Source organism: Arachis ipaensis, chromosome B04, assembly GCF_000816755.2.
Source record: "Arachis ipaensis cultivar K30076 chromosome B04, Araip1.1, whole genome shotgun sequence".
Lineage (NCBI taxonomy): Eukaryota > Viridiplantae > Streptophyta > Magnoliopsida > Fabales > Fabaceae > Arachis > Arachis ipaensis.
This window is the reverse complement of record NC_029788.2, coordinates 21034836-21051484: the sequence shown is the minus strand read 5'-3', so window position 1 is coordinate 21051484 and position 16649 is coordinate 21034836. Positions and strand designations below refer to the sequence as shown.

Genomic DNA, 16649 nt, shown 5'->3' with positions numbered 1-16649 from the left:
TATATGTATATTAAAAATCAATCATTAAATTATCTATTTTATATATATATAATTTAACTTTTTTAATATTTATTTTATATCGATAGTTGATTTTATTAAAGGTTGTTTTTGATAATATAAAGTTAGGGTAAAAAACAGAAATAAGCCAAGGGTGGAAAGAAATGACATGAATCAGCCAAACTAAAAATTGCTTCACGAATGAGTCAAAGCACATTACTATATAATTCGAATCAACTTGGTTCGAACTACAATAACACATAATTCGAACCAGGGTAGCTCGAATAATGATGGAACACGTGATGAATATAATTCGAACCTATATGGTTCGAACTAGAATTGAGAATAATTCGAACTAGGAGAGTTCGAATTACACATTTGGACGTTTCACCAAGTAATTCGAACCTAGTTGGTTCGAATTAGTCAAAGTTTGCCTCGAATAGTAATTCGAACTGGGCTGATTCGAATTACACAGGTTTTCGCTATATAAGGAGTTCGAATCAGCCTCATTCGAACTACGTTTCCATTCTCATACCCCACCAAATCCCAGAGAAAATGACCCAGATTTGATCCGACAAAGACTCTAACAGAATACTCAGCCGATGGGGGACGATCTGGAAAGGCTATATCGGTTGGACGAAGTTGCTCATATAGCCGGGGTCATCAACGACGAGGTTAGTTGATAGAAAACTTTGTGCTAGCGGTTTATCTAAGTTAGTGGTTTTGCATGCGGTTTTAGTGGCGGTTTATGTTAGCGGTTTATCCTAGTGGTATTGCAAGTGGTTTATTTGAGAGGTTTTGCATGCGGTTTAGTTGGTGGTTTTTGTTAGTTGTTTAGCATGCGGTTTTAGTTGGTGGTTTATATTAGTAGTTTTATGTTAGTGGTTTTGTATGCGGTTTTGTTGATGGTTTATGTTGGTGGTTTATTTTGGTGGTATTGGAAGTGGTTTATTATGTGATTTTGTGTGCGGTTTATGATAGTGGTTTTGCATGTAGTTTTCGTAAGTGGATTTGTATGCGGTTTATGTTAGCGGTTTGAGCATGTGGTTTTACAGCTGGTTTGTTATATTGGTTTTGCATGTAGATTCTGTTAGTGGTTTCCATTAGTGGTTTCTGGTGTTGGTTGTTTTTGTCACTGGTTTTCTACATGGTTCTAATAATGCGGTGCATGTAATGCGCAGCCACAGCGATGCATCAGGAGCATGCGGCGGCAGCAGGGCATGCGACTCGATGAGCGGTATGTTCCGTACTTGCAGATGGCTGGATTATACCATCTAGCGAGGCTGAATGATAGATGGTTCCGGTTAGATGAGCCCCTTGTCAGTGCCTTTGTCGAGCAGTGGCGTCCGGAGACGCACACCTTCCATATGCCATTCGGAGAGTGCACAATCACACTTCAGGACGTGGTGTACCAGTTGGGGTTGCCAGTGGACGGGCGTTATGTTAGCGGTTGCCTTACAGATTTCCAGATATACATCCAGGGTGGCCGTCCAGCTTGGGTGTGGTTCGAGGAGTTGCTTGGAGTGATTCCTCCTCCGAGCCAGGTTCAGAAGTTCGCAGTAAACTGCACCTGGTTCCAGGAGACTTTTGGAGAGTGCCCTGAGGGAGCCGATGAGGAGACTGTGCGACGCTTTGCACGTGCCTACATCATGATGTTGTTGGGCACTCAGCTGTTTGCCGACAAGTCCGGCAACCGCATTCACATCAGATGGCTTCCCTACATAGCTAGGCTTGAGGAGATGGGGACCTACAGCTGGGGGTCTACAGCACTGGCATGGTTGTTCCGGTGCATGTGCCGAGTGGCAAACAGATATGTGGCCAAGTTAGGGGGCCCACTTCAGCTACTTCAGTCTTGGATCTTCTGGCGCTTTCCTAGGTTTAGGCCTGCCGGGTATGATACATGCAGCTGGCCATTGACCTCGAGGTACTTTAGTCAAGCTTCTCTATTTCAATTTAACATAGCTGTGTCTATGTACGCTTCTAATGTATTACAAATCTGTTACACATTTAATTAGCCATAACACCCATGTGAGATGTAGGTGGTCAGGTTACAACCCTTCCGGTAGCGAGAAGGGTCCTAGAGTGCAGATGTAGAGACTGAGGATAGACATGTTACAAGACAGGGATGTGAGTAAACTACTGCCTAAGTTTATTTAGTAAACCAAACTTTATGAATTTGGTGCATGAGTTGGCCTGACAATGTTTAGTTCTTTGTGCAGTTTATCTGGATGCCGTATAGCTTCCCCGATGTACTGCAGGTTGTGCATCCAGAGGCGTTGGAGCCTCGGCATACGGCGTTGTGGCGGTCTGTGACGTCACTGATATACTTTGCCGTCATAGAGTGGCATCAGATAGATAGGGTTCTACCGCAGTTCGGCGGAGTCCAGCCCCGTCTACATCCCACCCTGAACATCGACTTTCTGATGTCGAAGGACGGCAGAGGTGGTGATCGTTGGTTCCCGTACACTTTGCAGTCATGGCATCTTCATTGGGAGACCCGTGCGGACCACGTGCTCAGGTTCGATGTTGTTGCAGACCCTGGACCGTCACATGAGTTCCTGGAGTGGTGGAGTCAGCATGGAAAGAGGTTCTTGTCTTCAGAGATGTACTTAGGAGATGCGAGAGCCGTTTCTATTCCTGTGGAGGCGTCACAGAGGGGTGTTGGGCGAGTTCCTGACATGGATCGTGTTGATGACGTGCCGGACAGGCATCGGGTCGAGAGGAGAGCTCGTGTGGGGACACGACGGAGCCAGCGTGAGTGGAGGTGGCTGGACCAGGCTATGGACGAGGCTGACGGGGGTGGTCGACGTGGAGGTGGACGAATGCAACAGGGAGTATGTTGGAGTTCCCATCTTGTGGAATCGCGACAAGCAACGTTCCCCCATACTATCCATACAGATGGGTGCCGTCAATACTAACCAGCGGCTTGCAATGATGGAATGCCTCGATACACGGTAGAAACGTTCAGAATAGTCTGTGAAAATAAGCTTGAGACTTGTCCAACTATCCACCAACTCGAACAGGGCTCGTCCTAAGGACTGCAACAGTACCAGGCATCGTCAACTGGACTCCCAACACCCACCTGGGGAGCTCATTGTACGACTCATCCCAGTCACCATAGATGAGGGCAATAGCCTTCTGCTTCGCCAACCAGACTCTCCTGTACGTCGGCCTAAACCCAAAGTGTGCGGCTGTGGCATTTAGGAGCACCTTGATGCTGACGGATGCAGCAGCCCTAACCATTGGCATAATGAATGCCGATATCACATGATAATCCAAACTCCTATGGTCGCTGGAGATGGAGGTGGCAAGACAGGTATGAGGTCCATTGTACCGTTTGACTTCCCAAATGCCCTTGCGCTGCCGGAGACTCAGCCGAATCAACCATGTGCACCCATTCCCGAACTCAGAACACTTGCCCACATACCGGCGATAGTCAGACTCCACTACCTTGTACTGTACCCCTCGGCGGATGCTGTAAGTCTTCACACTTAACAGGGCCTCATCTTTATCCTGAAATTGCTGACCAACCTGGAACTCTGTCAGACCAGCAGTCCCTTCCGCATGTCTAGCTCCAAATCCAGCAGGCTGCCCAGAAACCCCCTCCTGCCTCATGGCATCCAAGTCCAAAGAGGAAAAATGTGGTGGATACTGCTGTGTGCCAGAGCTAGAACCACCTCCCGCCCCGGCAGGCTCACTCGCTCCAATATCATCGCCACTGTCATCATCAATCATATCCGGCTCGACATCATCGTCCTCTGGATCACCCAACAATTCCTCTCCAACCCCAGGCAGTGCAGCACACTGTAAAGAGGTCGGCAGAAATTCCCCTGTTCCGACCTCGTTGCCTACACTGCCGTTGAGATCAACAGCGAACGAAGGGGAGGCGACAGGTTGGACGGGTGGCTCGTATGCAGGGACGGAAGAAGAAGCAACGGCAGGTCTGGAGCTAGAACCGGCTGCCGTGGCTAAAGTGGTGGTATTCCGGTTCGAACCCCCTGAGCTGGATACCACATCAACCAACTTTGCCAACAGTTCTGGTGTCCTCACTTCTGGAAACTGTCAGCGTCAATGAAACATGACCTGCAAGTCCTCATCACTCCTGATCGTGAAACAATCATACTTCACGGTTTCCTGGAGCACCGTGATTGGAATGCGATAGAAAAACTTCTTAACCCGCTTCGCACCTTCCAGACCAAGTTTCAGCAGTACAGACCTAACAAGGTCATCATAGCTCGTCGTAGGCCTCATGATAATATAGAGAGGATCCTTATCGGTGAACTTCACACTAGAACGAGTTTTCCTCTTAATCGATCCTCTGTGGTGAACCAACACTACAAAACTCTCCTCACTAGCCATCTTACCCCCTCTAATGAGAGCAACTCACATTTACAACCATATATATACAGGTCTGGTGCTCACTAATTCGAACCAGCCTAGTTCAAAATATGGTTTGTGTAATTCGAACCAACCTGGTTTGAATTACTTTGGGAAGCTTCCACTCACATAATTCGAACTCATCTAGTTCAAATTATGTATGTTTCTAGTTCGAACCAAGCTGGTTCGAATTAGTCTGAATTTCGCTAAACAATTCGAGTTGATTCAGTTCGAATTATATACGAATGCAAGTCGAACTAAGCTGGTTCGAATTGTATAGAGAAGTGCTTTGGTTGATTGATGAAGCAATTTTTAACTTGGTGGATTTACGTAATTTCTGGCTTCCCTTGGCTTATTTCTGTTTTTTACCCATAAAGTTAGTTTACATTTTCATTATCGGAAATAATAATCTATTCTCTCTGGTTAATAATTGTTCTGAGTAAAGAAGTGAGGGTAACAATATGAAGTTTAGGATACAGCCTGTAATTTTACTCAATACTCAAATTCGATGATTAGGAATATTACTTTCTGTTGACCGTGACAATGATGATGATGACACTAGAATGAGCAAAGTTTTTACTGTTAAAACTATAGGAGTCAGCAAAAATAAATGTGAAGATGAAAGATAGCTCAAAAGTACAAGTTAAAAATAGTTTTTGTTTAAATTTGTTTAACTCAACGACTATTTGTGTAGTTGACGTAAAAAAGCAATTGTGAGTTTGTGACAATATATAATATAGGAAACATTTCAAGTGCACTGGGGAGTACCGGTGCACCAGTTGTTTTAACCGTTGATTTTAATTAATATATATTATATATATTTTTTATAATTCAGATCAACGGTTAAAATAACTGGTGCACCGGTACTCCCGGTACACTTGAAATGTTTCCTATAATATAATCCTATGTTTGTGTAAAATGTTGTGAAACAACTAAATAAATAAGGAATATGTAATTATAAAATAAAGTAAATAAGTATAAATAGAGAAGCCAAAAACATTCGTAACTAGCTTCATGAATTGTTAGTATTTCGGCATGATTAGAGGATGTTGCAGCAATCGTCTGTTTCGTGGACCTCCATGATATAGCTGTTCCACCATATGTAAACAGGTATCCTATTTGAGATCTCCCTTTATGTGGATCAGACAAGTAGCCAGCATCTGCATAGCCAACTAGTTGTGACTTGGATCCATAGGGATAAAACAATCCCATATCAACCGTCCCATGAAGATATCGAAAGATTTACTTGATTCCGCTCCAATGTCTTCTGGTTGGAGAGGAACTATACCTTGCTAGTAAGTTCACAGCAAATGATATATCGGGTCGTGTATTATTAGCAAGATACATTAGCGCTCCAATGACACTAAGATATGGTACTTCAGGACCAAGGATATCTTCATTTTCTTCCTTAGGACGGAATTAATCTTTTTTCACTTCCAAAGATCTTACGATCATTGGGGTACTCAAGGGATGTGACTTATCCATATAAAATCTCTTCAAGATCTTTTCTATGTATGTTGTTTGATGAATAAAGATCCCACTTTTTATATGCTCGATCTGCAAGCCGAGACAAAATTTAGTCTTTCTAAGATCTTTCATCTCAAACTCTTCTTTTAGAGTTTTTATAATTGTTGGAATATCTTCAGGAGTCCCAATGATATTTAAATCATCAACGTACACAGCAATAATAATAAATCCAGATGCAGTTTTCTTTATGAAAACACAGGGGCAGATATCATCATTCTTGAATTCGTTTTTGGCCAGATACTCAGTAAGACGATTATACCACATTCATCCAGATTGCTTTAGACCAGTATAATACAACCCAGATGAAAGTGAGGGTAATTTTTCTAATATAACTTTCTTATTTGAATCATGAGTTGTGATACATAAATATTCATGATTTTCCTCATTCATTGTCTCAACATGATATCCATTTCGGCGAATATCTTTGAAACTCAACAAGTTCCTCAGGGACTTGGTAGATAATAGTGCATTATTTATTACAAATTTTGTTCCTCCAGGAAACAAAATTATAGCTCTTCCGGAGCCTTCTATCACATTGCCTGAGCCAATGATAGTATTAACATATTCCTCTTTTGGCACAATATGGGTAAAATATATATCACTTTTGAGAATTGTGTGTGAACTTGCACTATCTGCAAGGCATACATCTTCATTATATATCCTTGCCATTTTCTTCAAAGACAAATAATAATAACATGAGTAGTATGCATAGTTAAATTGAATACTTAATCGGAATTATTTTTCTAAGAAATACTGCACATAATATCATATACTAAAATTTTATTTTAAAATTTGACACATTTAATAATTTCAAAATTCATAAACATTAATATTTCATTATTTATATACATCACATTTGAAACTTAAATACATAGAAAATAAAACTTAACAATAAATTCTTTACATTATTTATTTACATAGATACTTCACAATCTCACATATTAAACTATTCCATCATTGATCAAATGGTCAATATTTTTTTCAGGGTCCTCAAAGAAATCAGATACATCATAATGAGTGGTGGAATTTTCAGTATCATTTGAAACAAAATTTGTTTCCTTTCCTTTGTCATCCTTTTTCAAGGATACTTGATAAAGATCAACTAGGTGCCTTGGATACGACAGATACGTGACCAATGGCCCTTTCCACCACAACAGAAGCATTTATCCTCAATTGATTTACTTTACCCATTGTTTCTTTCTTTATCCCACTTCTGGTGAGATCCTTTCTTATGAACATAATTTCTTGAGAAAAGGACAAATAGGTCCCTGACCTTTTGTCCCGCGGACATTTTCATCCCTGACCATTGAAAAATACTTTTAAATCCCTGACCTTCACAAAACTTGGACGAATTAGTCCCTGACAGAGGCATTTAGACGGATCAGTCCCTGACGGAGTCATTTGGACGGAGGGACTGATCCGTCTAAATTTTGTGAAGGTCAGGGACTTAAAAGTATTTTTCAATGGTCAGGGACAAAAATGTCCGCAGAACAAAAGGTCAGGGACCTATTTGTCCTTTTCTCTAATTTCTTTTCCTTCCATAACTTTTCTTGTTATAGAAATCTTGCCATTTACCTCTTCTGGAGTTATAAGTTACTGCATTTGCTTCAGGAAATGGGGCAGCGCCAACTGGGCGCGCTTCATGATTTCTTAAGAGTAACTCATTGTTGCGTTCAGCAACAAGAAAGTAAGAAATTAGCTCAGAATATTTTTAAATCCTTTTTCTCGATTGCTACTGCAGGAGCACATTCGAGGCATGGAAGGTTGAGAAAGTTTTTCTAACATATCGGGTTTGAGAAAGTATCACATGATTGTACCTTTCTTCAAGGTCTTTTCACAGATCTGCAGGATCTTTTAATGTGAGATATTCATTTTTCAATCCCTCGTCAAGATGACGACGAAGAAAAATCATGGCTTTGCCTTTATCCTTCAGGGATGCATTATTTTCAGCTTTAATGGTATCTCCAAGATCCATTGAATCAAGATGGATTTTAACATCATGATAAATAATTATTTCCAGATATATCAAGAGTATTAAATTCAAGATGAGAGACCTTCAACATAATAAAAATTTGTTACCTGGAGTCTTTCTAAAATTTCGTTAGAGCTTCATGCTGATAACGTGTTGTGAAACAACTAAATAAATAAGGAAGATGTAATTATAAAATAAAGTAAATAAGTATAAATAGAGGACTCTAGTACTACAATTACTATCTCAATATAATAAAGATGATTAATATTGATATTAATATTATATGTAAAGAGTAATAGAAAAGAGTATTTAAAATACTTATAAAATAAAAGAAGAGAAAGAATTGTAGTAGAAATATAAAGAGAAGAGTATTTGATTGCAACATAAAGAGAGAATTGATTTCTTATTACTTGCTTGTTTTATTTCAAACGTTGCTTCTACTATTTATACACATGAGAAGGTTTTGATTTCAACCTTCATTTATTTTAATTGTCTTGGAGAGAGGTTCCTTCAATATGGAGAAGATAAACCAACGTGGTCATCCACATACTTATCTTAACATAAAACATGTTTATATTAATTGTATATAAAAATCAAATCTAAAATGAAATAGGAGTAAATATTATTTTTTTTAAATATATGGTAAATATAATCTAAAATCTTACATATATCTTAAAGAAAGAGGTATATTGATATTGTTGGGTAGAAGATGAGAGGTGTATTGATATTGAGTTTGGTGTTCTTAGAGAGATTTGTGCTTTTTCTTTTTCCTACCATTTTTCTCTTTTTGGTTAGATAAAATGAACTCACTTGAAGTTCAAGCACAATGGGAAGTGAGGAAAGGTACACAGTTCAAACAGAAGCAACAAAAAGATAACCAACCAACCAGCCAACATTACAATTGATCCTATTTCTGAACTCCATATCCCTTAGTTTTGTGTACAATATCCAGCTGCAGGATGCAACATTTAATGCTTCATTACATGACCTTCCCACTCCACTTGACAATCCTGCTTTTTTCTAATCTAGAAGTTATGAACTTAAGATTCTGTTACAACCAAGCTACACGCATAAGTAGATCAAAATACAGTAGTTCAGATCATATTTACACCCTTGGGGAGTTTATTTTACACTACAATGTCAACTATCACTGTCACTATCACTAAGAGAAAATATTGAACCATTGATCTGAGATTTCTGTTCTATTAGATTTCTATCTTTAAGTTTACAAAAAAGTGTGGGACTATCCTTGATGGGAGAAACCCCAAGACTTTGAGAAGCGACAAGAAGACGCTTCCCAACTCTGGATTTTCTCTCTTTGGAAACCAAGTCAGCATGAAATGGAGCATGTTTTCTGGATCTTCTCCTTTTAGGCCCTGCTTTTTTGGAAACCGAGTCAACCTGAAATGCAGCATGGAGAACAGGTGGAGCTGTTTTGGGAGTTGCCGGCGCCGGAATATTGATTCGTCTCTTCAAACAACTCTGTGGTGTGGCTTTTGATTGAACTTCGATATCACTGTGAACAGCATTGGACGTAAAGTCTGCGTTTGGAGAACTGCTAATATTGTCAATCCCATTGAATCCCAGAAAGTATTTATTGATTATGGCTGACACTGATATCACTTGTGTTGGCATCTTACTGAGACTGCCTTGCATTGAGTTTGCACACAACACAGCCTGATTTTCAACTTTATTTTCTTCCTTCAAATATTGACTCTTCTCGGTGGTGCCGGTAGGTTTTTCGTCTTCTAGAGTTCCACCAGCTGCATTTTGCATGTAATTTTTGCGGAACCCTTCCGCTCTTTTTTCCTCACTATTGCATATAGCTTTTTTCTCACCATTTGAGGTCGTCAGGCCCTGGCGTTTGGAAAGAATGGCTATGCCAAAGGGTGAACATGGAATATGCGTACGCGTTAAATGCTGAATGTCCATGTGAAGAAACCATGTTCTCCTCATCTTGGGGAAAACATGCTTTATAGGCAGGGAATCTGGCAGGTAGTAGAAGCATGATTTCCGCTTAACCTAGCAGAATATGCAGTAATTTCTTGAGCACAAACTGCTTGTTGAACAAGTTCATAAACAAAGCATAGATACCTAAACATTAAGTACTTACCATTAATCCATTAACTTGGATTTCTCCTGTATCTGGTAAACATCCAAGGTGTACTCTCGCAAAGTCTCCTGAAGAACAATCGTCACATCAATCGTTTCTAATGTCAGAACAAATGAACTCTTAGTTAAACTGCATTTAATCAATAAAAGAAAGACTATAATACTCAAAGAACACTAGATTTCGAACATGCCATTTCAAACGGAATTTGCATCCCCAAGGAAGAATTCCAAACAATGCAGGAAAAACGAAGAACCGTGATGACATTATCATCGGTTAACTTCCACTAAAAATTTTGCAAAGACATTGCCAGGTGGTAGTGTTAATCTCCAAAATATATCTAACTTAATAATCATAGACTCGTGGATCCAACGATACACTCCTCCAGTATATGTTAATATTACTAATTAATAAAGCAATTAAAAGAACAATTTGATTTGACATACTGTCTCTAAACCTAAACTAAAAGAAGCAATTCAACCAACTTCCCTTCCAGCACAGTCCACACAAAATGCTGATAAAACCTTGAATGAGGATATAAACAAAGATTAGAACTAATAAAATAAAAAATTCAAATGGCTCTAACAAGGTACAAAATCTATGAGGAGAACATTCAGGGCACATGCAAAAGATTCACAACATAAAAGATTGACCAAACTTGTTTCCCTCTCACAATAATAAGTACATTAAAGTTACAACAAAGATATAAATTGAAATTTGAGGAATAATAAAACTAACAAAGAACTCATGACGGAAAAGAAAGAGAGATTGGATGATACTTTTGAGTGATGCGACTGTAACGTGTGGAAAGGCATTGAAAGCAATGCGAGTGCCGAAATTGGTGTCCACAAACACAGCAACTTCACCAGCTTCCATTGTTGGCATTCAATCTTTGTTCGGAGTAACGAAACAAAAAGAGAGCGTGACGAAAGATGAACAAGGCGGCAGCAGAAGCGTCTTTCTCAATTCCTCCTTTTGGGATCATCAATTCATCAACGCCTCCAAGGACCTATTGACAAAATATTTATATTTTGCTGCCAAAAACAAAAGTTAATTAAGGTGTTCATCAAAAAAGAAAAGAAAAATTAAAAAATATTCTAATTAAGGTATTAAAACTTAAAAGTGGAAGTTTTGTAATTTTTAAAGAGATAAATATAGATAAATCTATAATTGATTTTTAATGTGTATATAATATGTTAGAGAAAGTATAAAACACATTTTTCACAAGTGCCTTTAGAAAAAAAATACATAAACAGTGATATCTCTAACACACTATGGCCCAGTTTGAGTAACTAACTTAATTAAGTTCCTTTTGATAAAATAACTTAAACAATAAATGACTCTGTTAAAAGTAACTTATAAATAAGTTATTTTGTGTTTGGTTTTAACTCTAAAAGTGCTTATTTTAAGAAATGTAATGAAAAGTAGAAGTATTATGAGAGAAGTCATTTTTTTTAACTTCTCTATAAGCTCTAAAATAACTTCTTAGAAAGTTGTAATTTGGTTTTGAAAATTGCACCCGACATTAATACTACTACTTTTCATAAGTCAAAAGTTAAAAAAAGCTACTTCTAGAGTTTCCCAAACGGGCCCTATATACTTTTAGTCTTTGTGCCTTTTTTATAAAAAATGATACAAAATACATTAAATTAGTATCTTAAAACATAATATTTAGGGAGAAATACTAGAGAGTCAGCAACTTTTGTGATTTGTAGCCATCAAATAGCCATCAATGATAGTTTTAATGATGTAAAATATCATCCAATAGCTCACTCTTTTTTATTGGTTACATGCTGGCCAGAATTTAACAAAGTTGCTGCTCCCTAAACTTTTCCATATTTGTGTTCATACGTCATCTGCAAAGCATAATTTTATGTCTCTACATTCTTATCACAATTTTATGTCTACATTCCTATCACAAAGTTCTTTGCCTATAGACAAGGACAACCTAACAACAAATGTTACCATCACATGTATCCTTGAGAATTGAGACCTTTAGGTGTGATGGGATCATCTGGATTCAGATAATATGGACTTGGTGTATGCCTCATGAGTGCCTAATTCGAATCTGAGTGGGATCGTATAGTCCATCTTTCTCCAGCAAATCAACATATGCAAACAACTGTAAATACACCTTGTTAATTTTCAGCCATTGGTATTTACCCTTTCTAAAATAGATATATAGCAAAAGGATGCCAACATCATTGTTAAAAAGAAATTAAGCAGCATAGTGCGAGGAAGAAAAGGAAGCCCTTGAATCAGCTTATTAAAAAATGATAATAACTCACATGTAAAGAGAGAATTGGCAACAACTAACAATACATCCCCTATGTCCCATGCCATTGGATGCATAGGACTACAAATTACAAAATTCTAGGTTTAACAGCTAGTCGTTCAAAACATAAGAATCAAATAATCAAGGAAGGATCCTCTTTCGTCTGCGTGGAGTCTCTCGCTTCACATACATCTTCTCCATCTCGTTCAGTGGCCGAGTTGAGCCATCAGGCATGCTAGCAAATTTCCAGCCACCACCACCTCCACGCTTCCCGCGGGGTCCCATTTTCTCTACAGTAAAAGTCCATCCATCTGAAGGGCGTCTTCGACTATATCTGTGGCACCTCACCTCTCCAGCCATCTGAACACCACCAAAATCCCATTATTCAGTGAAGATTGAAATGTAGTCCCATTATTTATCATGTGTAATCGCAGAACAACAACAAATGTTGATAAGAGTGAAAAAGTGGAATATGAATTCAAATAACTATCACCGAGACCTATCTCTGTTCGCTTACTCCCTCTCCAGTCTCCTTTAATACTCTCATTTAATACGGGTATAATTGGGGGGAAGTGTAATCTAGATTTCTTAAAAGAACAATTATTTGTAAAAAAGAGAAAACAATAAAAACAATAACATATCGTTTTCTGTTTTCATTTTCTCTTTACAAAAACACCGAAAATAAAAAACCTTGAAAATAAAAACACAAACCAAACATGCCCTAAAAAGTCATATGTGAAAAGTTATTTGAAAATAGAGGTAATACTAAGTTTACTATAGATCAACTGATCAATAGTTAGCATCAACAGCAAATAAAATGGTTGTCATAAACAAGTCCCATCAAAGTCACAATGTGGATATTAGATTTTGCCATTCATTCAGCAGAAATAAAATAGGACAAAACTGGATTCTATTATTCCACAATATAAGGCCTATTGATATCTGGAAAGTATATACCCTTATGATTATCATATTAGGACATAAAATAATGGCCAAGTGAGCTTACTTTCTTTTTGTTGAAGTTCATCTTCTCAACAAATTCTCGATAGAGCATTTCATCTTCCTTTTTGGAGATTTCATAATGAACTTCATCCAAATCCTTGGTAATGCCATCCCATCCCTCAGGCATGACCTTGAAGTCAGGTTTGTAAGGAAGGGATGCAACATGGAACTCCCTATCATGGGAATTAAAGAACCTGCAAGAACAATGATTATAGCAAACAAATCAACAATAATCGAGATTTAAGAAAAAAGCTCCACTGTTCTTCTACAATTACTACATTGCCTTAACACAAATACACAATACTCCCTTAATTCCAAATTTAACTTAAAAGTTCAAAATCACACCATGTATTCAAACATAAAAAAGGTAATCATATTCTGCTACACATAGAAGCCAGAACAGGAATAATTAAGATAAAAGCTAATATCAAAGTGGTGCTTTACAATCCTAGACTACCTACAGCCATCAAATACTACTAAAATTGACATCAGGATGTGTAGCATCATGTAATTCACTCAAGTAAATCCAATTGAAGAAAACTTGAAAGTTGAAACCAATCCAAAAAGTGATAGTCCACCATAATGCTGCTCAATGTAGCTAGACTGCTACAGAAGCAAAGGAAAGCCGCACAGTTTAGCAAATCATCACTAAAGTAAATCAGAAGACACATCATTAGACATGTACAATTCTTAACAACAAAGTTTCAAGCAGTGAACAAAAAGAAACCAATCTGATACAAGTTTTAAGTTATCATATCTTGTAACAACTCCATTTTCAAACAATTCTAAAAGCAGCAGTTATCAATTTAGATCAGCCACTTCTCTAATGATAAACAAAAATTGAAAACCACCAAGGACAAAATTAAGGTTTCCAATGCAACAAAGCAAATGATCAGTTTTTACAAAACAAATTACCAATAGTTTCTCCACTAGTTATGGTTGGCTACATGGATCAAAGAGCTACTATATTTTTTAATATAAATTACACTCACTTCTCCTAATGTTTGTTTAAATTAACATCGAACTTCCTCTAGTTGTCCAACATGCACTATCCTTCAATAATTTACTCTTTTTTCTGGAATACCAAAATGTCCCTGGCATAATCCCCACCCTCTCTCTCACCATCTCCTCTACTACCAGACAAAACCACCATCCAACCCTCTTCTCCCATCACAAACCCTTGCGGAAATGATCAAGAGCATAGTGGTAAGGGAAAGGGGAATTGACATTATTGTTGGTGGGATCTTGATCATTGATCACTAATTGTAGGGTGCATTTCAAAATAGCAGATTTCAAAATCAATCGATAGATCCCTCAGAAAGCCAAGTATCAACATAGGAGGGAGCACGGCTTCAAAAATCGAAAAAGGGTTCCTCAACCCCATTGCAAACAAGTTGTGCAGAGGGAGCCCCCATGTTTGTTTTTATTACAATTCTGTTACGCATTACAACAAGGTAACAGTTTATGCCGTGCTTCCTCCTTCGGATTACTAAAGTTATCCTCACAGGGAAAAATCCACCAACCAACAAACCAAAAAAATGGTAGAGCTCTTACTGCTTAGATATTTGAAAATTAAAACATTGCCTTTGAACCATAATGTGTGTTTCAGAATCAATGGATAGATCCCTCAGAAAGCCAAGTATCAAAATAGGAGGGGGCACAGCTTCAAAATCGAAAACAGGTTCCTCAACCCCTTTACAAACAAGTTGCGCAGAGGGAGCCCCAATGTTTGTTTCGATTCTGATTCCAGTACTCATTACAACAAAGTAAACGCTGTGCTTCCACCTTCAGATTACTAAAATTTTCCTCATAGGGAAAAATCCACCTACCGTGGAACCAAAAAGAAATGGTAGGGTTGTTAATGCTTAAATATTTGAAATGGCAACCCTTTGATCTGTTGTGTGTTGCTTTGAATTGGAAAGTGCAAAATATGCAAAACCATGGAGACTGAGAACAAAGAAATCTTTGTGCGAACACTTTTTTTTCTATTAATTACAAATGTAACACATCCACATAAGATATATTTTCTTTCCAAATAATCAATCTGCTTAAGGGTAAGGCAGAACTCAACGATGTTTCTTCACAATCTTTAATGCATTCTTTTTTTTTTTTACATAGATGCTACCTGAGCATCACTCTAGTGTATCAATTTAATACATTTAACATTCACAATGCATCCTTTCTTGATCATACATTCTTTATTCATCACAATACCATTATCAAATGTATCAACAGCATATGAAAATCACCAAACAAGCATATCAACCAAGTAAAACACACAGGAACTCACTCGGGAAAGGAATCGAGCAGTTGCTCAACAGAGTCATCAAGGGGCTTGCCAAGCTTCTTCTCCTCCTCCTCCTCAAGTTCCTTGAGCCAAAGGATAGCATGGACCCTCTGCCTCATGACCCTGTAATCTTTAGCAAGCTTCTCTACAGTGTAAACCTCAGGATTTTGCTTATGCAACCGGTACATTTCAGCCTTCTCGGAATCTTTGAGGTAGGATCCCCTGGCACCAGGCTCCTGGACCTGTTTGAGGAGAGCGGCAGTCTCCATCATCCTGTCCTTCCACCCATCCAAGAAAACCTTGCTTTTCCTGTTCTCAGAATCCAGCTCCCTATCAAAGTCATCGATTTCCTGCATATCGGAGAGGGTTTTTGATTGTTCATCGGAGAGTGAGGGAACGGACGTGGTGGGAGGGGCGGTGGATTCTCCGTTGAAGTGGTCCTTGGTGATGCCGGTGGACCAAGTGGTGGTGGAGGAGGGGGAGTCCCAGCCTAGGTCATCGTTGTCGAAGGGGTTGCCCCCGGATGATAAGGTTCTGGAAGGGAGGGATCGAATGCGACGGGTTTCGTGGTTGATGAGGAGGTCGGAGGCGGAGGCAGTTCGTCTGGCGGCAGAAATGAGGCGGTGAAGGGTTTGCATTGTGACGGCCAACAGGAAAGAAAAAGAATGAGTGAAAGAAGCAAAATAGGCTGTAGACTGGGCCTGTGCCTTGTGGGGGAGAGGGGAGAAATGTTAGGGGTTTAGCAGGTGTGCCATATGGTGAAATTTATCAAAACAACTACAATCATCATTCAAAGTTCAAACATATAAATATGATTAACCAGTAACATTTTACATTGTAATAAGGGCAATGTACTCAAATAAATAAAAGGAGAGAAAGCTTTACCAGATTGTAACAATTAAAAAAGGATATGCAGGTAAAGCTTTTTTTCCTTTTATTTATTTGAGTAGATTGTCCTTATAATAATGTTATACAACCAAAGTTAATTACCCAACCAAATCCAACAAATTGATAAAAAATTTGAGGGTCCATATTGTTTGGATTATTAAATAGTTTTAATAATAAAATATATTTTTTATTTTCTTTTAATAATTACTAATAG

At 38.4% G+C, this 16649-nt stretch overlaps 2 protein-coding genes across 3 annotated transcripts; both read right to left on the bottom strand.

Annotated features, from left to right (window-relative positions):
* Positions 8746 to 12064, bottom strand: LOC107639115. 2 transcript variants are annotated; one of them, XM_021120958.1, is made up of 4 exons: positions 11977 to 12064; positions 10763 to 11017; positions 9987 to 10083; positions 8746 to 9895 (listed from the first exon to the last, which is right to left on the bottom strand). In XM_021120958.1, exons 3-4 carry the CDS (start codon positions 9987 to 9989, stop codon positions 9014 to 9016), a joined length of 885 nt encoding a protein of 294 aa, XP_020976617.1. In that variant the 5' UTR covers positions 9990 to 10083; positions 10763 to 11017; positions 11977 to 12064; the 3' UTR covers positions 8746 to 9013. The 2 variants fall into 2 exon arrangements, with proteins under 2 accessions (XP_020976617.1, XP_016198023.1); XM_016342537.2 differs by having other exon boundaries at positions 9987 to 10054.
* On the bottom strand, positions 12142 to 16297 carry LOC107639117. The gene is made up of 3 exons (XM_016342539.2): positions 15551 to 16297; positions 13265 to 13454; positions 12142 to 12618 (listed from the first exon to the last, which is right to left on the bottom strand). The coding sequence occupies exons 1-3, from the start codon at positions 16183 to 16185 to the stop codon at positions 12400 to 12402; spliced, it is 1044 nt and encodes a 347-aa protein (XP_016198025.1). The 5' UTR covers positions 16186 to 16297; the 3' UTR covers positions 12142 to 12399.